The sequence below is a fragment of the Gopherus flavomarginatus genome, chromosome 2, assembly GCF_025201925.1.
Source record: "Gopherus flavomarginatus isolate rGopFla2 chromosome 2, rGopFla2.mat.asm, whole genome shotgun sequence".
Taxonomy (NCBI): Eukaryota; Metazoa; Chordata; order Testudines; family Testudinidae; genus Gopherus; species Gopherus flavomarginatus.
The window spans coordinates 230,945,496-230,960,533 of record NC_066618.1 but is presented as its reverse complement, the minus strand read 5'-3'; the positions used below and the strand labels follow the sequence as shown (position 1 = coordinate 230,960,533).

Here is a 15,038-nt window from a genome sequence, read left to right as displayed (position 1 = left end):
AAGCAACAAGCTGCAAGCCAAACAAGCTACAAGCCAAAAATTTGCCAACAAACAACTCACAAGCCAATTAAGCCAAAAACAAACCCAATTTCTGCATTTTTTTCGCAGGTTTGGCATGTCAGGGTGTTTCTGGCCCAGGCCTTGTGCTGTGTCAGGGTCAGGTGCAGTCTCACCGCTGAGTTTGTGTCCCAGGGGTGGAGGGTTGGGGGGCTGCAGGATCTCCCACCTTTGTGCAGCTAGTGGCCTGAGCACCCCAATGCCATGCTGGAGTCTCTGCATTTATTTATTGACAAATAAAACTTGCAGAATTTTAAAATATTTTGCGCAGAATTTTTAATATTTTGGTGTAGAATGCCCTCAGGAGTACATGATGTATAAAATCCCAGCACTGATGATCAAATAAGCATATTGGATCAAAATTAAATGCTGCTTACAATTCCTTCTCTTTGTATTATCATTGAGGCTAACTGCCATTTCCCTGAAAGTGAACAACTCAGCATTTGTTAGTACAATTTACTTAGACAGAACATGTCATGTCTCTTCTAAGCCTCATGTCAAGAGATTCTCAAAATCAGCACTTAATGTCAGTCTAATTCACTTTCCCACCCATTACCTTAACTTGACCTAGGAGCCCTAACCATTCAGAAGTCATACATCACCTGTTTTTTTCTGTTAAAAGAAGTATTTTTGATATCTATCAATTTTGCTAGGAGAATGTCAAAACTATGGTCTCAATCTATGGCCCCTTTACTACTCCTACTATAAATATAAAGATATTCTAAAAAATTATCTGCTCTTTATACATAAGAAAATCACCTATTTCTGAGCCTTTTTCATAACCACCTTGTCTAGATCCAGCTAAAGCAAAAAAAAGGATGTTTGAAGAGCAATTTACATAAAGAACAAAATCCTTCCTGAAAATCATCTGCACTTGTTTTCTGCCATTCAGTCAAAGGAAAGTGAGTTTCTAAGGCATTGATAACTAGATAGTGGAAAGCCTGCATCAAAAAGGCTTACAGAGCCAAAAATGTAACTTTAAATCTATTAAAGCATATTGGACCAAAACCATCAGCTATGTCAAAGAGCAGAAAAAGGATGTGCATATATATTTAATTGCTTTTTTTGTAAAGAAAATTATCATTCTCCGAGACACTTGCTGTTTCTTCCTCATACCAAGGTTTGACAATTCTGTCTGCACAGCTAAAACTCTCTCCATGCCCTCATCTACTATCTGAAGTTACTGTAAACTCATCTCCTTGGCCTTTCTGATATCCCTCTCCCCTATGCACACCTTTAGTTATTTCAAAATGCAACTGTACAAAGAATTTTCTTTCCACTTAAGTAAGATGCACAATTTTCATACTGTTTCTCTGTTCATCTGAGAAGTCGTCTAATACCATGAAATAATAAAGTTATTTGTATATGACATTAGCCTAATACTGCTAACATTATTGTCTTAGCATTTGTATGAGTTTTGGGATTGGGACTGGCAGCAGAAAGGATTTATCTTTTTACAGTAAAAACTTGTATGTAGAATAAAGGAGTTAGACAACTATAGTCTTTTGATAAGTAACCTCATTTCCTCTTTCTAGCTTTGAGAGCATTTCATCAAATAGACAAGATCAGCGTGCCAGGAAACCAGATCATCATTTCTTTACTGTGATGTTACAGCTCCTCAAATTTTGAAAGGAAAAGCTAATCAAGAGATGAGGCAAGAGTATAGATACAATCAAAGAGAGTGAGAGGCATGGAAAAGCAAAAAAAGCAGCAAGAACAATAAAAGGAAAGCATGTAACTAAACTACAGCTGAACATTTTACACATTTAACATGGATGGGCAGAAAAATACCATTAGAAATGGCTACCCAATAAAAGAAAGGCAAGATAGAGTGTGTGTGTATGTAAATATTTCAAGAAAACATTTAAATAAATATGTTTCAAACTTCTGCACAAGTCCCAAAATTGTTTTTAGTACTTTCTTCTGCTACCACTATCTCTTTAGTTCTGCAGATACATTTTTTCCTAAGAAGAGATTTTGGTTTTGTTTTTTATACAAAATGCCTGCAAATGAAAAAACTGAAGGGCACACATTGTCTAGTCAAAACTTTTTCCTGTCTCCATTTACATAAAATAGTTGTTCTTGATCACTGATTTGTCACTGTTTCAAACTGTGGTTTACCTACCAATCCTTCTCCCCTCATCTGTTCCTTGTTTTAATTACTTTTAAATAATCAAGATTACATAAGTGATATGAATTATTGGTAAGACTTCAGCAATACTATAGATGTCTTGGGGGAAAACATACGTTAAAATGATACAGTAGTTCAAGATAGTAAGGTAGCTTTTGTATTATTGTAAACTTTGTGTTTAGTGAAATTCTTTTCTTTCAGAGAAAATAGTTAATTGCTGTGAAATCAGATTTTGTCATCTTCGAAGTCACAAAGCATTGAACTGTCATGCAGCAGCTCTTGTGTTCGTCGTGCTCTATAATGTGTTAACTTTTCTGAAGGATGTTGTTATATTGGAGTATGAGTGGTGTAAAACGTTGACCCATTGTACCTTATACTTCTAACAGGTTATGAGGTTCATGGTCTGGAAAAAATACCAGAAGGGCCTGGGCTTGTTGTTTTTTACCATGGCGCAACTCCTGTAGACTATTTCTACTTCTTGGCTAAACTCCTTATACAGAAGAACAGAATGTGCTATACAGTAGCTGATCACTTTGTCTTTAAATTACCAGGTAAGGGTCTTTCATTGTAAATAGTGAGCTTGGAACATTTAATTGTAGACACCCTTTTTTTAGGGATATAATACCATAATATTACTGACACACAGTAATTAGCACAAGTAGTCAGACCGTATTTGTCAACAGTCTGTGTTGGACAGGACTTTCTTTGGTGTGTAGTAGCCCAAGGCCAGTATTGTCCCAGTTTATAAATACCATTGTATGGATTGGATAGGATTGTTTGGTGACCATTCCTGCCTCATCTGTCCCATTGGGTCTGAAAGTAAAGTAGAGTAGATCACAGCACTAAGTAGCCATTTTGATTAACCAACAGCAGCAGTTTCCATGCCTCCTCCCATTTAATAATGCAGTCAGTGATTTGGGTGACTGGAGCAGAAGGGTATAAAGTGACATTCAGTAGCTGGGGTGATGCCCCTCAAGTTGCCAGAGGCAATAAAAATGTCTTTAATATCCTCTCTCTGAAAAGAATGCATAATGTAACTGGGCTTCAGCCCAAGAATACAACTACAAGTAGGATCGAGCCTCTTTGGCAGAAGGACTTAGAGGTGGTTGAGGTAGGGATACATTGGTTTAGATAAATATATATGAACTCTAAACGTTAAGTATCAGAGGAGTAGCCGTGCTAGTCTGGATCTGTAAAAGCAGCAAAAAATCCTGTGGCATCTTATAGACTAACAGATGTTTTGGAACATGAGCTTTTGTGGGTGAATACCCGCTTCGTCAGATGCATGTAGTGGAAATTTCTAAACGTTAAGGTCTTCCTGAGCACTAGTATAGAGAAAGTTAAAGAGGGTAAATGTGGAAGCCTGTGATAATTCATTAAACTAACTTTAATTTAAAAAGTAACCTAAAATTTACCTAAATGCTGATGAGGAACAGATTCCCCCAGATGCCATCTTTTGTCTTGTCCTTGAGGAAATGGTGGAATTTTCTATAAGATGTCCCTTCTTCGTTCCTCCCAATTTTTCGTTCAGAGATGTCCTATTGAATAAATGTTTGAATAAAAAGTTCAGTATAGTTTAAGGTGCATAGATTTCAGAATATTTGTGCATATTATTTAAATGGATGAAGCAGTGCTCTCTTCTGAAAAACTTAGGTTTTTGATTCTTAAATGAAAAGAACTGCCATGCAGTGTTAGAGCTTGTACCCGTGACGGGCAGTGATCGATCCAGCGGGGGTGAATTTATCGTGTCTAGTTTAGACGCAATAAATGGGCCACCAAGCGCTCTCCCATCGACTCTGGTACTTCACCGGAGTGAGAGGCGCAGGCGGAGTCGATGGGGAAACATCAGCAGTTGACTCACTGCAGTAAAGACCCCGCAGTGAGTAGATCTAAGTATGTCAACTTCAACTATGTTATTCACATAGCTGAAGTTGCGTAACTTAGATCGATTTTCTCTCTCTCCCCCTTCTCCTCGGTATAGACCAGACCTTAGAATTGTTCAGTTAATGTAAAAGAACCTTAAGTCAGCCACCCTGCCCATCCAGTATATTGAATGGATTAGATTTAACAAACAATAATACATTAAACTTACTACACATTTATAAAAATAAATACAAAAACGTGAGCAGTGTAGCTGAGTTCATGGTACTGTATGAACCTTGCATCTTCCATTTCCTCTCATTTTACTTGTACATTAATTTGTCATAAACAGCTTTTTTGCATGTAATTTTGAGATTTGCAGGGGTTTTTTTATTTTATTTTTTTAAGAAAAACAGTCTTAAGCAACTGAGTGGAGTCCATCTTGGTTGACATGTGCCTCTTAACAGTTGTGGGAAAGTGGGCAATTTGGTGTTTGTGTGTGCTGCACGTATACGTATATTATGGGCCAGATCTTCATCTAGCATAAATTAGCATAGTCTTATTGAATTCCTGCTGAGAATCTTTCTGTATGAGTTCATGTTTGTGGACTTAAATTATTTTTTCACTGCTTCAGACTACATTTTGAAAGAGTCCTTTTTATGAACTCAGAACGCAGTGCTCCTTAGCAAAGGCTAACTATATAAAAAGTCTGAACTTTCAAATTTAGACTGTGCTTGATATTATTACCTGGGAAGGGGGAGAGAATTAGTCTTATTTTTTTTTCCCCATCAAACTCAGGAAAATCTATTGCCCAAGTTTAAACTTCAAAATTAGGATAAGCCTGGGGCCGCAGGAAAAATTTCTTCTTTAAAAAAAAATTAGACAAATATTCCATATTGCCAGCCATAATATTGCTCTGGCTAACCTCAACTCTAATTACAGCAACTTTGCAAAATGTACTCTGAAGAAGCAGCTGATTATGTATGTTAAATCATATCAGTTAGAAATATATTCTATTTTTTAGCTTCTAGAAGATATCATTAACTTCTATGTTCTTCTCCAAAACTTTAATTTAAAATAAAATTCTTAATCCCTGCCTCCCCATTGTTGTTCCTTTGTTTTACTCTTTTAAGAAATGAATTTAAAAAATATAATCAAATGGCCTAAAAATAGTGTTTTTCTTATACTCATAACTCAGTTTGCTTAGGTCAGGTCTGCACTAGGAGTATCTTGCTATGTCAGTGAAAAAGAATAAGCTGCATTCTTATCGCTATACCTTAAACCACCCTGTACTGCCCCTCCCCTATCCTGTGAAATTACCGTACAAGTATAAATCACAGCTTTGCTAGTATAGCTGTGCCCACAGGAGCACTGTCAGTATAGTATACTGGATATTCCCATACCAGTAAACACTCCTTGTGTGGACATGGTTTCAGCTTTCTTTTAAAAAAAACAGCAAGTTGCTAGTTGTTATGGTTGGGTAGGGGAAACCCTCAAAAATATGAATTGAGTGTAATCAGTGAAGAGATAGGTATGTAAATCTGCAAAGAGGCTGAAATAATAGCTCTGAGAGGTGCCTCATTCATCTCAGTGAGGAGGTTAACTAAGGGCTGGTCTACACTAGGGCAGGAGTTCGAACTAAGATACACAAATTCAGATACACTATTTGTGTAGTTGAAGTCGAAGTATCTTAGTTTGACTTACCTGGCCATCCTCACTGCAGCGAGTCGACTGCCGTGGCACCCCCATCGACTATGCTTACTCCTCCTGCCGAGGTGCAGTACGGGCTTCGATTAGCGGATCAATTTATCGCATCCAGAGGAGACGCGATAAATCGATCCCTGATACATTGGCGGGTAGTGTAGACGTACCCTAAGATGCCTAGTGCTGATAATTTAAATGTAGTCATTGTTAATTATTTCATTCTCATGTAAGAAAAGAGAAGGGATGACAAATCTGCAGAGTTTTCTACGAGCGATGTCGCATTTTGTTGAATTCTACCACTCCACATTCTACCACTCGTATTCCCCCCCACACACACAATAAAAGAGTTGTGCCCAAGGTACATAGTAGAGTCCATGGACATATTCAAGCCCCACCGAGAGGAGCTAAGCTCAAGGAGCCCAGAGAACACACACAATCACGTTTTGAGCATCTGCACTCTTGTAAGTGGCAATTCATTTTGGCAACTCACATGGGTGAAGTTTATTTTGTGAGCAGAGCCTGGAAGAATACCACTACTTCATCTCCCCTGTCCTTTCCCATTTGACCCCTAGATAAAAGTACTGAAAAATTCTTGTCAATTTGAAAAATAAATAATTAAACTAACTTTTGTAATTCTGACAGTCATTATTAAACTAAAATGTAAGTTGTTCCATTGGTCTGTCAGAATGTGTAGCTTCAAGCCTTCTCCTCTTTAAGGCATATTCCTTTCAAGTATTAACAACTGGAAATGCAGTCCTGCCTACATGAGGAAATCTGTTATATAAATGCCCCAGAACTTCTTTAACACAGAGTTAAGGTTGCTTGGTGGTGCCTTGTGCCCTTTCAGAATGTGAGGAGTGGTTCAACATAAACTTCTGAAAACAAGGAAATACAACGTTAAGGTACATGCCCCCACCCACCCCCAACTCCTGAAACACAACCTTAACTCTGCCCTCTGGCCCAGCATGCCAATAACACACACAATAGCATTCTGTCATTTACAGAGAACATTTTGGGAACAGAGCACATGAGCATTATAGAGCAAAGTTCAACAGCAGCTTTTTGCTAAGACAAAACTCGTGTTTAGGTCTGGCTTAGCTAACAGGAACTATCTACACTTAAACATCGAGTCCGTTTCACACAAACGATCTTAGACTTGCTAAATTTAACCATCCTTAGGATTCCTCACCTTGAGGATTCCTTCTGAGACATTGCCTTGTCCCTCACTAAGCCCCAGAGACTGCTGTCACATAGATCACCAGGCAGTCCACACAGCAAGAACACTCCTCTGCACCTCTGCTAACACAACCTACAGAATTCTGTGCTGAAATTATGCATATTTGGATACTTAAGGTATGCATGCACCACTTCATATCACAGTGCCAAGCTGCTCTAGCTAATCTCTCCACCATTCAACACAGCTACACCTAACACAGTAAATGCAACTGGAGTTCATGCAGATAAATGCTGTAAATCAATTTGTGGAATTCAGCACAAAAATGATGGATTCCATTAGTTCTTCCTCAGTCTATTTATTATAGATTGACAGATTTTAGGGCCAGAAAGGATTATTGGATCATCTAGTCTGTACTCCAGTACATCACGGGCAATTGAACTTCATCCAGTTACTCCTGTGTTGAAGCTAATAACTTCCAGAAAGGCATCCAGTGTTGATTTGAAGACTTCAAGTGATGGAGAATCCACCACTTCCTTTGGTAGCTTGTTAACTGTCGCACTCCCTTACTAGATCTTTTCCAGAGGCGACTGTCCACTCCGGAAGGGGCAGAGTTAAGGTTGCATTGCAAGGGTGGTGTGGGAGTGGTAAAGTTTGACTTGTATCATCTAGTGTTGTGTGCTTTTCTGGTTAGACTGGTGTCTGACTTAAATAATTGAATTTCAAGGATGATGCAAGACAGGAAAGGGTTGCGTAATTTTAATTTATAAAACATGTCTGATACCAAATTGAATCTAATGTGAACAAAATTAGTCTCACCATATTTTCTTTCATAGTAAAAATTTAGTCAGTATGTTTAGTTACTGTTAGTGAAAATGCTGAAGTTTTTTTTTTTTAGTTTCTTTCTTCATTCATATCAACATGCTCTTTGACCATTGAAGGAAAGAGCTTTAAACAATTCCCATCCATTGCACTGGTGGATTTGGTCAGAATCAAGCCATGTTTGGAAAGTATGGCTTGGAAAGGAGGTCGTGCTGCTGTTAAAACATCTCTTCATCATAGCTGATTAACCTGGCCAAAGGCATCACTGTGTTTTTTTGTTGGTTTGATTTTTTTGTTATGATTGAACTTGTTACTACTGATTATGAGGTAGCACCTAATTTGATTGGGTGTGATGTACAGAGCCATTAAAAACTATCCTTTAAAGTTCAAATTTTATTGGCCAGGATTTTCAAAACCTCTTAGTGATTTTTTTGGGGGTGCCACATTTGGAATGCCTCTAAAGTGGCTGACTTTCAGAAAATGAATGCTCTATACCTTCTGAAAACCAGACCCTTTTAGAGGTATCTCAGATTGGGTACCCCAAATCACTTCTGTTTTGAAAATCTTGACCAATATATTTTGTTTTGAGAATGTGTGAAATCAATAGCTATGTAACACATCTTAAATGTTCTGTGTTGATAACTTATTTTTTATATCTTGCAGGTTTTAAACTTTTACTTGATGTGTTTGGTGTTATGCATGGACCAAAGGAAGAATGTGTTAAAGCTCTGAAGAATGGCCACTTGGTGGCTATCTCGCCAGGTGGAGTTAGAGAAGCACTCTTTAGTGATGAAACCTATGTTCTTGTATGGGGTAATCGTACGGGCTTTGCTCAGGTGGCCATTGATGCAAAAGTGGTGAGTGTGTGAGGAGGATCACAGAACAGAAGCAAAGAAGGTTAGATTTTTAGGTCTTTCTCTGGGGCTAATGCTATTTTTCTCAGCACAGTAAAGCAAATGTTTATAAGTTATAGATGTATCATAAATAGTCTCTTCCTAACGTTTGTAACTAAATTATATAATTCTATCTCCTCTCCTGTTTCTTAATGCATGGGGAGGGATAGCTCCCTTTGTTTGCGCATTGGCCTGCTAAACCCAGGGTTGTGAGTTCAATCCTTAAGGGGGCCACTTAGGGATCTGGGGCAAAAATCAGTACTTGGTCCTGCTAGTGAAGGCAGGGGACTCAATGACATTTTGGGGTCTCTTCCAGTTCTATGAGATAGGTATGCTTAGTTGTATAATTTTTAATTTCCTTTTTTGTCTGATACTGAAATTCAGCGAACTTTCTTTTTCCACAGGCTCATGTCTCAAAGTTTTAATAGTACGGTAGTGTATGTAGTATTGGAGTATCTTTCCTTAAAATGCTAAAAAAAGACTATCGGTGATATATTATCCTAGCATTTGTTTAATCTCTAAGTGTCAGAGTCCAGTAACCAAAATCTGAGTACTTCTGTGGCTCAAAATTATTAGTGTGACATAGCTAAATGACTTCTATGAATTCCATCTTCCATGCAGTACTAAACTGTTCTACAAGATGTTACAGATGTTTGTTTAAATTCTGAGGAAATGTGAGACAAAATATTTTGTCTCATGTGAGAAATATGCTCATGTAACTAAATGCTGGTGTAATGATGAGCGGTATAGTAGTCATATGTGGCTACAAATGCTAGCTAATGGTGTGTGTGTATGTATGATAGACCAATTTGAGATTAAATAACCTTTAACAATAAGGGCCTCCAAAAGCTTTTGTAAATTTGACAGCCTCATGTCAATTTCTACAGCATCATTAACAATGTATGGTTGGCAGAATATGTTAAATGTTAACATAACTCCTCATAGTTTGCCCTAGCAAATGATTCCTTATATTCCTAGACATGATGTTTTACCCAATTTCATTTACGTCTGAGACAATAACTTTGCCTACATGTATATTAATCAAGCACCTATGGTCCCAGTTGTGCAAATCTTGTAGATGTGTAATTGCTTATTTAAGTCCAGAAGGCTACTCAAATGAGTAAAGTCACACATGTGCAAATGCTTGCAGAATCCTGTTCTAAGTGCTGCGAGAGCTCTAAAGCAAACGTGACTTTAAGAAGATTGACCGACTGAAATATACTAACTGTACTAACTCTACATTAGCAAGTAGTATCTTCCAGTTTGGACTTTCAGTACGATGGTAAAATAGCTTGTAGAACATTGTGGTGTTCACTGAAAAATCAGCTGTCTGCCAAATGTATTTATCAAATAAGTTACACATTTGTTTTCAAATAAACACTATATAAAACAGTCTTCCACATATTTGCATTAAATTCTTGTCTTTCTTTTTTCTCATAGCCCATCATTCCTATGTTCACACAAAATGTTCGGGAAGGAATTAGGACATTAGGAGGAATAAGTAAGATATAAAATATCTATTTTTCTATTTTTAATGTTCTGTATATGTTCAATCCTCTTACCCCAGTAGAAATACTCTTTAAAATCTGTGTTTAGATTTGTCATACGGTCTTATTTCTCAGAGAGGGGGAGAGAAGTCACTACGCTTTAGTGGTATAAACTAAGGTGGAATTGTATTGTCAAATCTTAATATTGGCACTAGCATGGATCAGATGATGACCTACATTATTGTGTGCTTAGTGAAAGGTCTTGATAAAGTAATTTGCTGCTGAATTTGCATGTAGAAGAACAAGTTTTTAGAATAGTACATTTCTCCTACGTTAACATGTCTTTTATGCCTACTGTGAGTTTTCTGTTCTGAGTTTGGGAGGTAGACCAGCTCTAATTAATGCTGCCTACATTTATTTAGAAGTGGGGAAAAAAATATAAACAGTTCATCTTAATTTTAATCCATATCTAGTTTGCTAATCAGCCAGAAAATGTGTGTGAAAATAAATACGTGTCCCACCTCTCTCTTTCCACTTACCCCTCCCCCTTCAGTTGTTCCAAAACACACACATGAAGTCTAAACAGTTTGCTCCTAGGACAGCTAGATGACAGGGTCTCTGCTGAGCCACTAGTGCAGGTTGCATTAGACACACCTCTCCTCCAGGCTCCTGCATATGGGTCAGAGGATTGCTACAGTAGCCACCTCTGTCTGTGTAGCACGTTCTGCCTCAACCACAGCCGCTCCTTCTCCTGTTTCACAGTACTACGGGCAAAAAGCAATCTTTCCTCGTGACATTGCTTCCAGTCATGATCAGGGACAGAATTCTGGGCAGAGAGAGCTCGGGCAACAAATGGAGAAGTGCAAGGTAGCCACATGTTCTCCATGCATTACAAAATAGACATACAACCATTAACTGATGCAGTATTCAAGATTCATAGTCCAGAAGGGACCATTATAATCATCTACTCTGACCTCCTCTAAAAATGGCATATGTAGAGGTGGGGTCAAACCCACACCCCCAAAGAGATCGAAGCCTCCATCCAGTTCCTTAGACCATTTAGCTAAGCAACCAGCATAGGAGAGAGACTAGCTAAGGAAGGTATGACTGGGAATGAAACCTAGGAGCTCCTTTTCACTAGAAAGGCACTAGCTAAGCCATGGTGCTACCCTCTGTAATTCTAAAGATACAGGACCAAACTTGGCTTTTGCAAAAAGCTCCATCCCTAGAAGTGCTACAATCTCTAGTGCCTTGGGAGTTTGTTTCTATTCTAGGAAGAATTGGGGTTGTTTCGATCTAATATCTTTCTTGCTATTTGCAGTAGGATTAGTAGATATCTTAGAGAAATTTAGTTAACTTATTATTGGTGTATTTTGTCCTTTTATATCTACCAGTCATTGCTTTCATTACATTTGGACTTTCTTAGGACTTACATGCACTGTACACAAAACTTAATAACCCAGTCACTGATGATTTTCTTATCCCTTTACACTCTGTTAAACTAAGTTCTAGTCTAAGGTCACAGGTTTAGTACTGTCACAGCTTTGAGATGACTCCACTCTGGTGACCTTGAGATAAGTGCTTTAAAAAAAATAGTAAAATAAATAAGCATATAATGGAGGCCACTTAATGCTGACTACTGCCTCTGATTTTTGTCTCCTAAAAATCAATATATAATATGCCATATACGCTCTATAGTGCAGGATGGCTCTTTGATCTTCCACATGGTGGGGACCAAAGCAGTAGGTTTTTTGTGTGTGCAACTCTCCTTTCTCACCCAGGCCTCTTATGATTGAAGGATTCCTTTCCCTTCCCTCCAGACCCCAAATCCCTGAAATTCAGGTAGCTATTCTATTCTAAATTGTAGTCTTCTATAGGTTCTTATATTGCCCGTATTACCCTAGTATCTGAGCATCTTTCAGTAGCGTGTTAAGCAATGTGATTTACATCTATCATGTGTGGTTCATTCTCTCCTCCTTATATTTTGGGGCCAGTGGGAAGAGATGGGTGTATGTGCACGTGTGTGTGCATTTTAGTTTGGTAGGGGGTTGTTTTGGAGATTTTTAAAAATAGATATTTGATATCCCCTCTCCCCTCCCCCCCCCTGACAGGAATTGGTTGAGAAGGGTCTGCTAGAGGTGCCTGTTTCCATTTCTTTTGTTAGATAGGGGCGGGTTTGCTGCCCTGTGTGCACCTTTCTTCCCTCCAGTCATATCTCCCTCCACAGGATTTTGAGGAGGCTATCTACTAATCTTAACTCCCATCTATCTCAAGTAGCTCTCCTTGCCCTTTCAGTAGCAGTCACTGGATTACCTTCTGCTGTTGGCAGAACAGAACCCTCAAAAGCTCCCTTCCAGACATCATAGGAAAGGGTTGAGGTTACTCTTGTTTTGACTGTGACTCTTCCATTTTTACAAAGTGAAGATGAAGGGTGGAATAGCGCTTCAAAGATACTGCTGTTCATTTGGGAACCTGAGATCAAAAGCCGGGTTACTTTACAAGTTAATTTATCTACTGCCTCCCAAAGTGCAAATGAATATTTTTTTTTTAACTGAAAAACAGGATTATTTAGGTTGATATATGAACGTCTTCGATTACCACTCGTTCCTATATACGGAGAGTTTCCAGTCAAATTTCGTACATACATTGGAGATCCTATTCCATATGATCCAAATATAAATGCTGCAGAACTGTCTGGAAAGGTAAGGTTTGGGGGTTTTTTTCTACTTGCAATACTGAAACTGTTTAAAATACTAGTAGCTGAAAGTCCCTGCTGTCATGAAGCCGTGTTTAAATAAATAACTAATTGCTGAGAATTCCACAAATTGGAAAGTAAGAGATTGTGAATCCCAGTGATGATTGGACCTAGTGAACTGTGGTTGTTGGGCCAAGAGATCCACTATCTATGCAATCTTCCTCATACAGCCTATGCAGATTACCTGTAGAGTAAGGGTGGTGATATATCAGTGGCCTAGGATTCTTGGCATGGATGTAATTCATAAATTAAAAGTGGCTGAGAATTTAAAAATCGCAGTGAGGATTGAAACTGGTGATATTCAAAACAAAGAGATCTGTCCATCATGCTTGTAGCTGTTTCTGTCCCTTCACACTAACTCATCAGAAACTCTAGGTTTCAGATTGACATAAGGAGAAAGTGACAATCCTGGAAGCTTATTACAGTAAAAGCTGTTTTATCCAGCATGTTTGGGGAATGCGGGGGTGCCGGTAAATGAAAAATGTGGGTTAACTAAGAGGGAGGGAGTTTAGGTGGGGGGTTGGGGAGAGGGAGGAGGTACGGGGCATGGGCTCTGGGAGAGAATTTGGGTGTGGGAGGGGTCTTGGGGCAGTGGAGGGACTGCGGGGTGCCTGACACTGGGGGCGCTCAATTTGGGCAGCACATGTGGCAACCTGTGCTGGGTGCTCCTAGGTGGAGTCACGGCAGGCGACTCTGTGTGCTGCCTCCACTTACAGGTGCCGCCCCTGCAGCTCCCATTGGCTGCGGTTTCTGGCCAATGGGAGCTGTGGAGCCAGTGCACAGAGCCACCTGCTGCGCCTCCACCAAGAGCAGCTAGGATAGGTCGCCCCTTGTGGGAAGCCGCCTGAGTTGAGCGCCCCCCGAATCTGGTACCCTGTGCCTCCTCTTGTGCCCCAACCCCATGCTTCAAGCCCCTTCCAACACCCAAACTCCCTCCCAGAGCCTGCGCTTCACATCCCATCACATGCCCCCAACACACTGTGCTAACTAGGGTATAAACTGGACTTCCAATGAAGGTCAGAAATTCTGGTTTATAGAGCTTTCTGGTTGGTGAAGTGCTGGATAAAACAACTTTTACTGATACGGGAAGTATTTGTTTTCAAGTTAGTGATTTTTATCTTAGAGTTTGCTAATTAAGTGTTACATAGCGCAGTGTGGCCCTCTAACATACATCTATAGTTGTTACATCCCTGTTTTATGTTGTCAGAATTCATGATAGATTTCTTCATTGTTTGATTCTTGTAACCCTCTTCTGTCCTATGCTGATAGCTGTAATAGATGAAATGGAGGTAAGGAAGTTCTGGCACAGAAATAGGTTCTTGGGCCCTTGAAACAGTGCATGGTGTTAAGTTGTCATTCTGACCCAAATAATCTTAAATTCTACTGTGAATTCTAGCCCAATGAAAATAGCTGTACTTACCTGTTCATGAAAGTCATTTCCATTTGTCCCAAAGGAGGTTCTTCTATTTCTTGGCTTATGTAAAAGAAAGCTACTAAGAAATGTTAAACCCACCAGATCTGCTACTGAGAATTATGGATGTTAACAGGAAGTAAAATCACATTAAAGCAAAGGTCATCTCTCCACCTCCCAGCTACACATTCTAGTTCTCCGTCTTCTAAAGTGTCTGACCTACACCCACACAACATGCACAAGCTCTTCAAATTTAGTATGTTCATAGATGACTAGTTCAGTCATCATTTCTGTTTTATGGTCATCTACTGTTTTATGTTCATATAATTATGACTAGCCTTTGTGAGTGCAGAGTACAGGAGGCCCGCGGATCTTTGGTGGACTGGCAGGTATGAGTGGTGCAGGCAACAGCGATTTTAGGTCAATAATCAGAAGTTCTTTAAATATGTACTTATAAAATAAGCATTTTGGAAGGAGATCTTTCACTATCTCATGAAAGTTTTGACTGTCAGTATCAAATTGGTTGGTCTCATTAGCTGGTTTGCTCTCTTTGAACATATTTACTGAAAGATGACATAGCTGATAAATGTTTGACTGTACTACTTAAACCCCATTTAACTAAAGCTCGGATATTCCCCCCCCCCCCATGGTTTGCCTAAACCACTAGTCCTGTAGAGCTGCAAAGCTAAGGGGCCTTCGAAAAGGAGGCTTTCTATTTATCATTTAAGGGAGTTGTAGGTCAGG

General features: G+C 39.1%; 2 protein-coding genes across 9 annotated transcripts in view; one reads left to right on the top strand and one right to left on the bottom strand.

The window, feature by feature from the left end:
- LOC127044285 (transmembrane protein 68-like) overlaps window positions 1-15,038 on the top strand; it is a 34,583-nt gene that overhangs the window by 16,601 nt on the left and 2,944 nt on the right. For 6 of the 7 annotated variants that reach the window (XM_050938918.1, XM_050938917.1, XM_050938914.1 and 3 more), the window contains 4 exons: window positions 2,575-2,739; window positions 8,412-8,605; window positions 10,082-10,142; window positions 12,691-12,830. In XM_050938918.1, the coding sequence (XP_050794875.1) occupies window positions 2,575-2,739; window positions 8,412-8,605; window positions 10,082-10,142; window positions 12,691-12,830 (560 nt within the window). Of the gene's footprint in view, window positions 1-2,574; window positions 2,740-8,411; window positions 8,646-10,081; window positions 10,143-12,690; window positions 12,831-15,038 lie in introns of those variants that run through there. The other variant, XM_050938920.1, reaches the window with a different exon arrangement.
- XKR4 (XK related 4) overlaps window positions 2,747-15,038 on the bottom strand; it is a 422,655-nt gene continuing 410,363 nt past the window's right edge. The window contains exons 4-5 of one of the 2 annotated variants that reach the window (XR_007772445.1): window positions 3,604-3,726; window positions 2,747-3,513 (exon numbers count right to left, since the gene is read on the bottom strand). The gene's annotated coding sequence lies outside the window, so the exon portion shown is untranslated. Of the gene's footprint in view, window positions 3,727-15,038 lie in introns of both variants that reach the window. The other variant, XR_007772444.1, reaches the window with a different exon arrangement.